This window comes from Lagenorhynchus albirostris, chromosome 14, assembly GCF_949774975.1.
Source record: "Lagenorhynchus albirostris chromosome 14, mLagAlb1.1, whole genome shotgun sequence".
Taxonomy (NCBI): Eukaryota; Metazoa; Chordata; class Mammalia; order Artiodactyla; family Delphinidae; genus Lagenorhynchus; species Lagenorhynchus albirostris.
In genome coordinates, this window is record NC_083108.1 from 56,356,339 (window position 1) to 56,371,521 (window position 15,183).

Below are 15,183 nucleotides of genomic sequence, written 5' to 3' on the forward strand. Positions count from 1 at the left end.
AGAGCTAATAAACAACTTCAGCAAAATTGCAGACTGTGAAATCATTTGTGTTTCTTTATGCCAGAAATAAAAAAAATTCCAAAAATAAATAAATAAAACAATTCCATTTACAACAGCATCCAAAAGAATAAAATACCAATAAATTTAACCAAGGAGGTAAAAGACTTGTACACCCAAAACTGAAAAATACTCCTGACAGAAATGAAAGAAGGTCTAAGTAAGTGAAAAGACATCCCATGTTCATGGATTAGAAAACTTAATACTGTTAAGATGGCAACACTCCCTAAAGCAGTCTACATTGAACATAACCCTTACCAAAATCCCAATAGTCATTTCTCCAGAAATGGAAAAGCCAATCCTCAAATTCATAAAGAACTGCAAGGGGCCGCAAACAGCCAAAGCAATCTTGAAAAAGAAGAACAAAGTTGGAGGGTTCACATTTCCAGATTTCAAAACGGACTAAAAAGCTACAGTGGTCAAAACAGTATGGTAGGGGGCTTCCCTGGTGGCGCAGTGGTTGAGGGCCCACCTGCCGATGCAGGGGACACGGGTTCGTGCCCCGGTCCGGGAGGATCCCACGTGCCACGGAGCGGCTGGGCCTGTGAGCCATGGCCGCTGGGCCTGCACGTCCGGAGCCTGTGCTCCGCAGCGGGAGGGGCTGCGACAGTGAGAGGCCCGCGTACCGCAAAAAACAAAAACAAAAACAAAAAACAGCATGGTACATATTAGCTAATGCAATAAGACAAGAAAAGGAAATAAACAATATATTGACTGGGAAGAAAGAAATATAACTTTGTTCACAGAGGTGTAGAATATCTAAAAGCATCAACAAAAAAACTCCAAGAACCAATAAGTGATTATAACAAGGTTGCAGGATACAAGGTTAACATATAAAATTCAACTGCTTTCCTATATACCAGCAATGAACAAGTGAAATTTGAAATTAAAAACACAATACCATATACATTAGCACTCAAAATAACAGAATAGTTATAAAATCTAGCAAAATATATGTAAGATCTATATGAGAAAAACCACAAAATGTCACTGAAATAAATCAAAGAACTAAATAAATGGAGAGATATTCCATTTCTGTAATGAGAAAACAGATAAATAACAAGAAAGTCCCTATGTCAGTGTTTAGCTGAGCCACTAAGTTGGCTTGGTGAAGGGGTCTGGCAAGTCTAGGCCCTCATTATTAATTCTCACTTCTTAGGTTTCTACATTTCTTACACTTAACTCCAAAGTTAAGTATATTTAATAACCTAATGGTCAATTAATGAATTAACATTGGTAATAAGTTAAATTACATAGGTGGAAATAGCTAGTTTTAAAAGTCAGTTCATAGTGATTGCACTCATTTCGTTGGATAAAAAAATAGCACTTTTTTAAAATGGCTGCCTAATATGTCTTTATAAACACAGTCCATTTGCATTATGGGGAAGGATGTGCAGATTTCAGACATCTGGGTCCCTTGATGGTCCACAGAATCTTGCACAGTATTTTTATCATACACTTTGTATTGAAATGTGGTTTCCATAAACAAAAATAAGAATGGGCATTGCCATCTCTGTGTGAGCACAGAGATGACTTCAAAGAGAACCCAGCCAGTCCACTCACCTTGGGGTGCTATCAGAGTTCTTCCATGCTCCTGACACCAACCAACTGGCTGAACATAAGGACTATTGACGTCACACCTGCAAAAACAGGATTCTATTTTAGATCCCATATTAACACCAGAGAAAGAATCCAAGAGTAATGTTCATTCTAGATATTAAGAGATGACATGGAAAATACTATGGCATAGCTAAAATATTTTATAGCCTAAGAGAAACAGAAGTAATTTTAGTTCTCTATTTTGTAAGCTGAGTGGCCAAACTTCTCTTTTACATAACCTTCTTGAAATTTAAAAGTATTTCTTTAAAAAGTGTTTGACTAGGATCTGAACTGCCAGTGATCTCTCCAGAGAGTGAACATTTTAATAAACCCCTTCTACCACTTCTTGCTAGCAGCAAGGGAAAATATTAATAGGCCAGTCCAAATTTTAATAAGACGGACCAGACTCCACATGCCTACAATTTCCTCCCTCTCCTTTTCAGGAACCCAGACTATACTACCTAAGACACATACAGCAATTAATCCATGCTCTTCTTCTTAGTTCAAAGAAGAAAACAGCCCCCCTCCTCCCACTGTGCACATGAAGAATCACAGCCTCAGGCGGGGACTTGTCAATCATTCAGGATATGCTCTTAAGAAATGCCACAAAAATTATTTTTGCCGTGCCCTCTTCCATATTTCAGGTTTTCACCCAAGAAATCCTTTTAACTCCTGCAATGTTAGTTTAATGGCATCGTGAGCATACATTTTCTCTGTTCACAGGCTTTCAAATAATTCACTCCATTCTCCCTGAATCTTCCCTTTTAAAAATATGACAGTCTGAGTCCAACATTTTTCAGGAAAAAATAATACTGCAAGTTCTTAACTTCCTCTTTACAGAAATGCTTCCCTTACAAACTAGACACAATATAGTGGACTGCCCTGAACTGGTCACATTATTTCAGATGAGGTCTCATTAGGCAACCTCTCAGAGACGAAAAAAAAACTTTCTCGGTTCTTTAATTCAACAGTTCACGAGGAAAAGAAGGTAGTGACAAGCCAGCCACTAGGTTCTTCATGTTCATTACTAGAAGAACAGCAAGAACAGTGACAGTCATGGAATGAACATAAATTCTTAACGGCAAACACGAACACACAAAAATACAACGCAGATTGGTGTCTCACCAGTAATCGTAACTATCATCCCAATCGTCAAAATGCACTAGCAAGCGATCTCCAACAATATCTGCTACGGTTGCCACACATACCAAGGAAGGGTTCTTCCTGTCGACAGCCTCCAGCTTCATTCCAACCTGAAATTCCTTAGGCACTGGCCCATTCTAACACGGGGAAGAGGCACAAAGAGAAACAGGACACCAAACAGGACTGAGCCACTGTCAAAACTTCTGTCATGTTTAGCATCAGAAAAGTCTACAGGGTATCAACACTTAAACTGCAGAATGAAGCCAGCCAGTAAAAATATTCCAACAGACTGTTACCAAGTGTACACTCATAAAAAAGCAATCCCAGGAAATGAGCTTTCACTCTGTGCTTTTCTCTTTTGTTGTGCAGGTAGGTTTTATTTCCCCTTTCATCATCACTTTCCCTCTTCAGTTCATAGAATAATCTGTATTAATTTTAAAATACACTGTTTACTGAATACAGTAATATCAAATAATTTTCTCTGGTCCCCGTAGGCTTTAGATGGGTGGTATATTTCCAAATACCACTATTTGGAAAAGTTTTAAAGATATGCTCTTTAGCACTAAAATTACCACTTATACTTTGATCAAGTGTTGAAATTAGTGGCTTTCTCAACATTTAAGGAATACATGCGCTTATCCATAAATAAATCATAGTTGAAAAAAAACCAAATGCTTTTTTTAGTACCTGCACATATTTTTTAGTATTAAAAATACTAAGCGCTATGATTTATAATAACATGACAATGATAAAGCCCCACTTTTCCTGTAGCTATGATTAGCCAGGCCTGGGATTTAGAAAATATACACACAATATCCAGGGACTAGAAGAGGGTTTTTTTCCCTACTTCTTTACTATCTATACTGGACCCTCATTTTTGGTTTCCTTTAGCACATTACTTTTCTTAAAGCATTTTCACATTTCTCTAACTCTCTTCCTTGATACGAGTCTATGAAACATGTTGAACAGTTGTAGAACACTGATTCAAGAGCAGGACACTGAAGCCTGGGGAAGGGGGCGGGGGGTGGGGACTGTCCTCAGGGGACACAGCCAGCAGGTGGTGGGGCCTCCCTGGCTCCAGGCTTCCCGCCCCTCCGCGGTGTGTGGCCTCACCTGGGGCCCAGAAGACGCGAGGCTGCAACTTTTTCTCCTTCTCTCCTGAACACCTGTTAGGCGCTGGGACACAGAGGGTGAGTGTGCTCCACCCAAATCCTCACACACCCTTCGAATCTATATGAACCGTCACCCTCTTTTTCATTACACATAAATACAACTGGACCAGGTACAGTCAAAGTCCACCTGGCATATCAGCAGGTCTCAAAACATCAAACTAAATTTAAACGACTAATTCACTAGAAGCAAAAAGAAACACCTTCTAAAAGGCATTTTAAATTTTAGCCAGCTTTACATGTAAGTGTTTCTACTCTCTCCATCTAATTATTTAATTGTATGTTTAAAAGAAAAACAAATATGCCCATAGGAAACTGACAAATCTAGTGAGAAAAGTCATAGGAAGCTAAGGATTCTTAAAAGATTAAAATAGAACAGAATACATAGTGAATTTTAAGAAATTTAAGTTGAAGTAAAAATCTGATTTATACTATGGAAGAAAATACTTACAGAATTTCTGTTTCTGAATAATTTCTTGGGAGCATTTTGCAATTTGCAGGCCTTCAAGTAATCCATCCAAACAAATTTATCTTTTCTATAACCTAAAAAAAAAGTACGGATTATTCAAAATACCCACAAGATGTAACCATGTGCATAATAAGTGTATCAATACTATTCTTATTCAGTTTTCTGCCATAAATTCAACGTCCTTTAGCAGACACAAAAGATTTATATTAAAATCTCTAAACTGTTTCAGTGTTGTTTTAATGTATGGAATTCCAAACTGTTGAGTTTGATTTCCCACCATGCATGTCATTCCCTACAAAGTTTAAAACTCATTCAAATATGGAATCAGTACCCTGGTGGCCTGACAGGAGTCTCATCTCCTGCGTCCCTCAGGCCTCCTGAAGCAGTCACGTCCCCGAGGCCAGCCAGCGTGGGCCTGATGGTAAGCAGCCCCGGGGGAGCCAGACACTGCAGGGGCGACAGAACCGTCCCCCAGGCCACGTGGCAGTTCCAGCTTTCTGCCCTTGTCTTTACAGGCTTCCCAATAAAATGCCTGACCCTCCCGTCCATGTGCCCTAAAGCAGCTCGTGTGGGGCTGGCCCAAATAACCAGGCTCAGGAAATACTCAGATTGAGTGTCACAGAATAGACGTCAAACTCCTTGCACTGGCCTTCAAGGCCGCGGCGACACCTCTCACTTATCTCCTCCCTCCTGGCCCTTGCCTCTCCGCTCGCTCCAGCGCTCCTGTGATTACTGGTCTGCCACACCCGCTGCTGGGCTCTGACACGTGCTCCTCCCCAGGGAGCCAGCTGGCTGTCTCTGTCGTGCATCCGTCCAGGCATCTGTCAGATGTCACACCCCAGGCCTGTCTTCACCTTACTTATTGCAAGGGCAGCCCTGGGACCCCACTCAGCGCTCCACGCCTGTCGCCGCTAGACACACACCTTTCTCTCTGTTTATCCTCCTTCTCCCCTCTGGAATGAAAGCCCCGTGAAGACGGAGACGGTTTCCTTTATTCACTGCTCTGTCTCCAGGGCCTGCACACAGGAAAGGCTCCACGAACACCTACCACCCACGGGGTGAATGAGCCTGGGGCCTGTTCCAACCTCCCTGAAACCCAGCAATCTCAGGGGATCCTGCTGCCAGCCTCAGGGGTGGATCCCAAAGGACACCCTGAGCTGCTTCCTAAGAGTAAAATGACTATACAGTGACTCCAGAAGTTGCCGCGGTCAGCCAGGAGTCTAACACCCAAGCAGGAGACCTTATGTACAGATTTGCCGGTCAAGGGAACAGGCCCACTGGCATCTCAACCTATGAATCCTCACCTCACTAGCAGACAGCAGGCAAGAAAGGTTTCAGTCATGTCTGCCAGACCCAGTTCCTCTCCCACATAACAAAAGACAAAGATGAGACTTTTAATCCCCATCGAAAGAAAACAGTGAATTTTTCACTTTCATAGTTCCCTGCGTTCCATGATTTCTGCTTGAAACAAATGATATACAGTGAATCAAGTTTCCTCACTGTACAGCATCACTGATTAAGTGAAATATTTTATTTCAACTGTAATTTAAACATTCGTTTCTTCATTCCTTATAAAGTTTAATAGACTTTATGTGAGATAAAATGCTCTCATGAGATTTTACTTCTGCCCTGTGCACCTCAGAGTATTTGACCTAAACGGTCTTGGATGTTTTTCTTTAAAGACATTTATTTATTTCTAACAGTGATATCCTTGTAGTCTTACTGCTTTTTGTGGATCAAACTTTCATTTTGAAAATCAATTCACACCAGGCTCTCTTGTTAGTATTTCCTTAAAAAGCTGACTGTCTTTTCCTCCTGACTTACCCTTAGGGATGTGTAATTCATGTTTGGTCTTTTCACACCACCCTACTGGATGAATGTCAGGGGAACCAGCATTAGTCCAAAAATCATAGCAGCTTAAATAACCGTCAAAATGAAGTCTGAGACGGTAACCACACACCTGCAAAATGGAATGTTTACAATCGTTCATTAAGAGTCATGCATTTGAAGTGTACACAAAATTAACAAAATATTCATTTATTCTGTCAACACCATCAATATATATGAACCAATCCTTACATCCAAATGTCTTAAAGAACAAATTCATAGATGAATCTGGATAAGACAAATGCTGACAAACTAGACACTATCTTTCAAGTATCAAAAATTTTTCTGCAAAAAAACTATCCTTTTACTCAGTCTAGGAATCTGAGGTCAATTTACATAACCATTAATCGACAAGTTTGTTTATTTGTTCATTCAATACCTAGCAAATATTCCTTTCAGAAACCCCATCTCCTGCTGTCTGGCTTGGATTCATACCCCAAAACAGTGTAACCTAAAGTACACAGCAAAAACCAAAATGGGTATGACCTTACTTAACCTAACATATGGACCCAGCATACTCAACAAAGAAAAACAGTCTGTGAAACACATCTCCTAGTCATGCTATACAAGTTCAATAACTATAATCATTCAGTAAATTAAGTGAATAGTGTTTTCTATGTTTGATGTTATTCGAAATACTGAGGTCTTTTATCAATTTAATAACATAAAATGTTTAGTAAATATTATATAAGCCATTTACTTTATCAATGGCTCCTCACCCTATATAATTTTCATAAAATTCATGTATTTATATAAATATGTAATTCATAAGCATGGATTTTTTTCATATACATTTCTCATTAGTTCAGATAAAACTTGAATAATTGTCTCTTTTAACAGACAAAAGCAACATTGTGGGATTCACTGATTTTTATCAACCTCAGGTGAAAACTATTTACCAGTTAAATCAAGAGTTACCACTAGTAATGAGAAACTTAGAAAATTAATCTTCAGACAAGGAAAAAATTTCATTAAAGAACATACTTCACTCATCACTGAATAAAATAAATCCATAATGTACTTGGACTTGTTTATAACACAAAGTACTGAAATTCGTCATTCTCTAGAAAATTCTCTCCTGTCACTGCAATTAGCCCAAGACAGTAACACTATTTCTTACCTCAGCTACAGAAAGCACACAAAACACAGATGGATGACGGGGGTCAATGCCTTCTAATCTCATTCCAACCTGAAAACCATTTTCACGCTCCGGAAAGGACTGGTCCTACGAAATTTCATGATATAATATTAATCACTGAAATATCTTCACAGTTTGATATTAAAACACTTGGTGTCTCTATGCACACAATCATACACGTTTGGAAGCTCAATAATATAACCAAAGAAAGAAGCCTGCTCTTGGAGATTTTGCCCTCAAAGACGGCTTGATCGGTTGTACATTCTTTGAAATAGTTCATCTGCCAAACTTTATGTCCTGTGAACCCCCCACCTACTCCTTTTGCCCATTTTCCCTTAATGATCTGAAGGAGCTCTTCCTGTACTCTGGACACAATACTTTGTTGATTATAATGGTTACTTATTCCCAATCTGTAACTTACTTGGCTTTTCACGTTGTTTATGATGACTGTGGAGAATTTTATTTTAACGTAATAAAATATATCAGCTATTTCCTGTACAGTTGGCACATCTAGCCCATGAAATCCCTTGCAACACTGAAGTTACATAAATATTCTCCTACTGTTATTTTATTTTTTAACATCTTTATTGGAGTATAATTGCTTTACAATGGTCTGTTAGTTTCTGCTTTATGACAAAGTGAATCAGTTATACATATACATGTGTCCCCATATCTCTTTCCTCTTGCATCTCCCTCCCTCCCACGCTCCCTATCCCACCCCCTCTAGGTGGTCACAAAGTACAGAGCTAATCTCCCTGTGCTATGCGGCTGCTTCCCACTCCATCCATTTTACGTTTGGTAGTGTATATATGTCCATGCCACTTTCTCATTTTGTCCCAGCTTACCCTTCTGCCTCCCAGTATCCTCAAGTCCATTCTCTAGTAGGTCTGCATCTTTATTCCCGTCTTGCCCCTAGGTTCTTCTGACCATTTTTTTTTCTTCTTTAGATTCCATATATATGTGTTAGCATACGGTATTTGTTTTTCTTTTTCTGACTTACTTCACTCTGTATGACAGTCTCTAGGTCCATCCACCTCACTGCAAATAACTCAGTTTCGTTCCTTTATATGGCTGAGTAATATTCCACTGTATACATGTGCCACATCTTCTTTATCCATTCATCTCTTGATGGACACTTAGGTTGCTTCCATGTCCTGGCCATTGTAAATAGAGCTGCAATGAACATTTTGGTACATGACTCTTTTTGAATTATGGTTTTCTCAGGGTATATGCTCAGTACTGGGATTGCTGGGTCATATGGTATTTCTATTTTTAGTTTTTTAAGGAACCTCCATACTGTTCTCTGTAGTGGCTGTATCAATTTACATTCTCACCAACAGTACAAGAGGGTTCCCTTTTCTCCACACCCTCTCCAGCATTTCTTTGTAGATTTTTTGATGATGGCCACGCTGACCAGTGTGAGATGATATCTCATTGTAGTTTTGATTTCCATTTCTCTAATGATTAAGGATATTGACCATTCTTTCATGTGTTTGTTGGCAATCTGTATATCTTCTTTGGAGAAATGTCTATTTAGGTCTTCTGCCCATTTTGGGATTGGATTGTTGGGTTTTTTTTGATATTGAGCTGCATGAGTTGCTTCTATGTTTTGGAGATTAATCCTTTGTCAGTTGCTTCATTTGCAAATATTTTCTCCCATTCTGAGCATTGTCTTTTCATCTTGTTTATGGTTTCCTTTGCTGTGCAAAACCTTTTAAGTTTTTTGTTTTGTTTTTACTACCATTTCTCTAGGAGGTGGGTCAAAAAGGATCTTGCTGTGATTTATGTCATAGAGTATTCTGCCTATGTTTTCCTCTAAGAGTTTGATGGAGCCTGGACTTGCATTTAGGTCTTTAATCCATTTTGAGTTTATTTTTCTGTATGGTGTTAGGGAGTGTTCTAATTTCATTCTTTTACATGTAGCTGTCCAGTTTTCCCAGCACCACTTATTGAAGAGGCTGTCTTTTCTCCACTGTATATTCTTGCCTCCTTTATCAAAGATAAGGTGACCATATGTGCGTGGGTTTATCTCTGGGCTTTCTATCCTGTTCCATTGATCTATATTTCTGTTTTTGTGCCAGTACCATACTGTCTTGATTACTGTAGCTTTGTAGTATACTCTGAAGTCAGGGAGCCTGATTCCTCCAGCTCCATTTTTCTTTCTCAAGATTGCTTTGGCTATTCGGGGTCTTTTGTGTTTCCATACAAATTGTGAAATTTTTTGTTCTAGTTCTGTGAAAAATGCCAGTGGTAGTTTGATAGGGATTGCATTGAATCTGTAGATTGCTTTGGGTAGTAGAGTCATTTTCACAATGTTGATTCTTCCAATCTAAGAACATGGTATATCTCTCCATCTGTTTGTATCATCTTTAATTTCTTTCATCAGTGTCTTATAATTTTCTGCATACAGTTTTTTTCTCTCCTTTGGTAGGTTTATTCCTAGATATTTTATTCTTTTTGTTGCAATGGTAAATAGGAGAGTTTTCTTAATTTCACCTTCAGATTTTTCATCATTAGTGTTTAGGGATACAAGAGATTTCTGTGCATTAATTTTGTATCCTGCTACTTTACCAAATTCATTGATTAGCTCTAGTAGTTTTCTGGTAGCATCTTAGGATTCTCTATGTATAGTATTATGTCATCTGCAAACAGTGACAGCTTTACTTCTTCTTTTCCGATTTGGATTCCTTTTATTTGTTTTTCTTCTGATTGCTGTTGCTAAAACTTCCAAAACTATGTTGAATAATGGTGGTGAGAGTGGACATCCTTGTCTTGTTCCTGATCTTACAGGAAATGCTTTCAGTTTTTTACCACTGAGAACGATGTTAGCTGTGGGTTTGTCATATATGGCCTTTATTATGTTGAGGTAAGTTCCCTCTATGCCTATTTTCTGGAGGGTTTTTATCATAAATCGGTGTTGAATTTTGTCAAAAGGTTTTTCTGCATCTATCAAGATGATCATATGGTTTTTCTCCTTCAATTTGTTAATATGGTTTATCATGTTGATTGACTTGCATATATTGAAGAATCCTTGCATTCCTAGGATAAACCCCACTTGATCATGGTGTATGATCCTTTTAATGTGCTGTTGGATTCTGTTTGCTAGTACTTTGTTGAGAATTTTTGCATCTTTGTTCATCAGTGATATTGGCCTGTAGTTTTCTTTCTTTGTGACATCTTTGTCTGGTTTTGGTATGAGGGTGATGGTGGCCTCGTAGAATGAGTTTGGGAGTGTTCCTCCCTCTGTTATATTGTGGAAGAGTTTGAGAAGGACAGGTTTTAGCTCTTCTCTAAATGTTTGATAGAATTCTTTCTCCTGTGAAAGCCATCTGGTCCTGGGCTTTTGTTTGTTGGAAGATTTTTAATCACAGTCTCAATTTCAGTGCTTGTGATTGGTCTGTTCATATTTTCTATTTCTTCCTGGTTCAATCTTGGAAGGTTGTGCTTTTCTAAGAATTTGTCCATTTCTTCTGGGTTGTCCATTTTATTGGCATATAGTTGCTTGTAGTAATCTCTCATGATCTTTTGTATTTCTGCAGTGTCAGTTGTCACTTCTCCTTTTTCATTTCTAATTCTATTGATTTGAGTCTTCTCCCTTTTTTTCTTGATGAGTCTGGCTAATGGTTTATCAATTCTGTTTATTTTCTCAAAGAACCAGCTTTTAGTTTTATTGATCTTTGCTATCGTTTCCTTCATTCCTTTCTCATTTATTTCTAATCTGATCTTTATGATTTCTTTCCTTCTGCTAATTTTGGGGTTTTTTTGTTTTTCTTTCTCTAATTGCTTTAGGTGTAAGGTTAGGTTGTTTATTTGAGATGTTTCTTGTTTCTTACGGTAGGATTGTATTGCTATAAACTTCCCTCTTAGAACTACTTTTGCTTCATCCCATAGGTTTTGGGTCGTTGTGTTTTCATTGTCATTTGTTTCTAGGTATTTTTTGATTTCCTCTTTGATTTCTTCAGTGATCTCTTGGTTATTAAGTAGTGTGTTGTTTAGCCCCCATGTGTTTGTATTTCTTACAGATTTTTTTCCTGTAATTGATATCTAGTCTCATAGTGTTGTGGTCAGAAAAGATACTTGATACGATTTCAATTTTCTTAAATTTACCAAGGCTTGATTTGTGACTCAAGATATGATCCTGGAGAATGTTCCGTGAGCACTTGAGAAGAATGTGTATTCTGTTGTTTTTAGATGGAATGTCCTATAAATATCAATTAAGTCCATCTTGTTTAATGTATTATTTAAAGCTTGTGTTTCCTTATTTATTTTCATTTTTGATGATCTGTCTGTTGGTGAAAGTGGGGTGTTAAAGTCCCCTACTCTGATTGTGTTACTGTCGATTTCCCCTTTTATGCCTGTTAGTATTTGCCTTATGTATTGAGGTGCTCCTATGTTGGGTGCATAAATATTTACAATTGTTGTGTCTTCTTCTTGGATTGATCGCTTGATCATTATGTAGTGTCCTTGTCTCTTGTCATAGTCTTTATTTTAAAGTCTATTTTGTCTGATATGAGAATTGATATTCCAGCTTTCTTATGATTTCCATTTGCATGGAATATCTTTTCCCATCCCCTCACTTTCAGTCTGTATGTGTCCTTATGTCTGAAGTGGGTCTCTTGTAGATGGCATATATACAGGTCTTGTTTTTGTATCCATTCAGCCAGTCTATGTCTTTTGGTTGGAGCATTTAAACCATTTACATTTAAGGTAATTATCAATATGTATGCTCCTATTACCATTTTCTTAATTGTTTTGGGTTTATTATTGTAGGTCTTTTCCTTCTCTTGTGTTTCCTGCCTAGAGAAGTTCCTTTACAATTTGTTGTAAAGCTGGTCTGGTGGTGCTGAATTCTCTTAGATTTTGCTTGTCTGTAAAGCTTTTAATTTCTCTGTCAAATGTGAATGAGATCCTTGCTGGGAACAGTAATCTTGGTTGTAGGTTTTTCTCCTTCATCACTTTCAATATGTCCTGCCACTCCCTTCTGGCTTGCAGAGTTTCTGCTGAAAAATCAGCTGTTAACCTTATGGAGATTTCCTGTGTGTTATTTGTTGTTTTTCCCTTGCTGCTTTTAATATGTTTTCTTTGTATTTAATTTTTGATAGTTTGATTAATATATGTCTTGGTGTATTTCTCCTTGGATTTATCCTGTATGGGACTCTCTGTGCTTCCTGGACTTGATTAACTATTTCCTTTCCCATATTAGGGAAGTTTTCAACTATAATCTCTTCAAATATTTTCTCAGTCCCTTTCTTTTTCTCTTCTTCTTCTGGGACCCCTATAATTGGAACATTGGTGCATTTAATGTTGTCGCAGAGTTCTCTGAGACTGTCCTGAAATCTTTTCATTCTTTTTTCTTTATTCTGCTCTGCAGTAGTTATTTCCACTATTTTATCTTCCAGGTCACTTATCCGTTCTTCTGCCTCAGTTATTCTGCTATTGATCCCTTCTAGAGAATTTTTAATTTCATTTGTTGTGTTGTTCATCACTGTTTCTTTGCTCTTTAGTTCTTCTAGGTCCTTGTTAAACGTTTCTTGTATTTTCTCCATTCTGTTTCCCATATTTTGGATCATCTGTACTATCATTATTCTGAATTATTTTTCAGGTAGACTATCTATTTCCTCTTCATTTGTTAGGTCTAGTAGGTTTTTGCCTTGCTCCTTCATCTGCTGTGTGTTTCTCTGTCTTCTCATTTTGCTTAACTTACTGTGTTTGGGGTCTCCTTTTCACAGGCTGCAGGTTCGTAGTTTCCGTTGTTTTTGGTGTCTGTTCCCAGTGGCTTAGGCTGGTTTAGTGTGTTGTGTAGGCTTCCTGGTGGAGGGGACTAGTGCCTGTGTTCCGGTGGATGTGGCTGGATCTTGTCTTTCTGGTGGGCAGGTCCACGTTTGGTGGTGTGTTTGGGGTGTCTGTGGACTTATTATGATTTTAGGCAGCCTCTCTGCTAATGGGTGGGGTTGTTTTCCTGTCTTGCTAGTTGTTTGGCATAGGGTGTCCTGCACTGTACCTTTCTGGTCGTTGAGTGGAGCTGGGTCTTGGCATTGAGATGGAGATCTCTGGGAGATTTTCACCGTTTGATATTACACGGAGCTGGGAGGTCTCTTGTGGGCCAGTTTCCTGAACTTGGCTCTCCCACCTCAGTGGCATAACCCTGACGCCTGGCTGGAGCACCAAGAGCCTGTCCTCCACACAGCTCAGAATAAAAGGGAGAAAAAAAGAAAGAAAGAAAGAAGAAGATAAAATAAAATAAAATAAAGTTATTAAAATTAAAAAAAATTATTAAGAAAAAATTATTTTTTAATAAAAAAACCCCGCACAGACAGAACCCTAGGACAAATGGTAAAAGCAAAGCTATAGAGACAAAATCACACACAAAAGCATACACATACACACTCACAAAAAGAGAAAAAGAGAAAAGAATATATATATCATTGCTCCCAAAGTCCACCTCCTCAATTTGGGATGATTAGTTGTCTATTCAGGTATTCCACTGATGCAGGTACATCAAGTTGATGGTGGAGATTTAATCCACTGCTCCTGAGGCTGCTGGGAGAAATTTCCCTTTCTCTTCTTTGTTCGCACATCTCCCAGGGTTCAGCTTTGGATTTGGATCCGTCTCTGTGTATAGGTTGCCCAAGGACGTCTGCTCTTCATTCAGACAGGACGGGGTTAAAGGAGCAGCTGATTCGGGGGCTCTGCCTCAGTCAGGCTGGGGGGAGGGAGGGGTACTGAGTGCGGGGCGAGCCTGCAGCAGCAGAGGCCAGCATGACGTTGCACCAGCCTGAGGCATGCCGTGCGTTCTCCCAGGGAAGTTGTCCCTGGATCACGGGACCCTGGCAGTCTTGGTGGCTGCAGCAGCAGCCATAGCGTCTCATGCCCGTCTCTGGGGTCTGCGCTGATAGCTGCGGGTTACACCTGTCTCTGGAGCTCCTTTAAGCAGCGCTCTTAATCCCCTCTCCTCGCGCACCAGGAAACAAAGAGGGAAGAAAAAGTCTCTTGTCTCTTCGGCAGCTCCAGACTTTTTCCCGGACTCCCTCCCGGCTAGCTGTGGCGTAGTAGCCTTCTTCAGGCTGTGTTCACACCGCCAACCCCAGTCCTCTCCCTGGGATCCGGTGAAGCCGGAGCCTCAGCTCCCAGCCCCCACCCATCCCAGCGGGTGAGCAGACAAGCCTCTCAGGCTGGTGAGTGCTGGTCGGCACCGATCCTCTGTGCAGGAATCTCTCCACTTTGCCCTCCTCACCCCTGTTGCTGCACTCTCCTCCGTGGCTCCGAAGCTTCCCCCCTCCGACACCCGCAATCTCCGCTGTGAAGGGGCTTCCTAGGATGTGGAAACCTTTCCTGCTTCACAGCTCCCTCCCACTGGTGCAGGTCTCATCCCTATCCTTTTGTCTCTGTTTTTTCTTTTTTCTTTTGCCCTACCCAGGTACGTGGGGTGTTTCTTGCCTTTTGGGAGGTCTGAGGTCTTCTGCCAGCGTTCTGTAGGTGTTCTGTAGGAGTTGTTCCACATGTAGATGTATTTCTGATGTATTTGTGGGGAGGAAGGTGATCCCCACGTCTTACTCTTCCGCCATCTTGAAGCTATTTCTCCTCCTAGTGTTATTTTAAAACTTTTATTCTTCATATTTAAATCTACAATACAATTGGAATTGATTTTTTTCTATGGAGTGAGGTAGGGCTCTATTTTTTCATATGGAAAAGAAATTATTCAAAAAAAATTTTTTGAGTCG

General features: G+C 39.5%; 1 protein-coding gene across 1 annotated transcript in view; it reads right to left on the reverse strand.

Annotated features, from left to right (window-relative positions):
- L3MBTL4 (L3MBTL histone methyl-lysine binding protein 4) overlaps positions 1-13,521 on the reverse strand; it is a 244,946-nt gene extending 231,425 nt beyond the window's left edge. The window contains exons 1-6 of the mRNA XM_060170751.1: positions 13,464-13,521; positions 7,445-7,549; positions 6,262-6,397; positions 4,420-4,511; positions 2,782-2,936; positions 1,621-1,697 (exon numbers count right to left, since the gene is read on the reverse strand). Coding sequence (XP_060026734.1) covers positions 1,621-1,697; positions 2,782-2,936; positions 4,420-4,511; positions 6,262-6,397; positions 7,445-7,507 — 523 coding nt within the window. The 5' untranslated portion in view covers positions 7,508-7,549; positions 13,464-13,521. The remainder of the gene's footprint in view (positions 1-1,620; positions 1,698-2,781; positions 2,937-4,419; positions 4,512-6,261; positions 6,398-7,444; positions 7,550-13,463) is intronic.
- Positions 13,522-15,183: the final 1,662 nt, after the last annotated feature.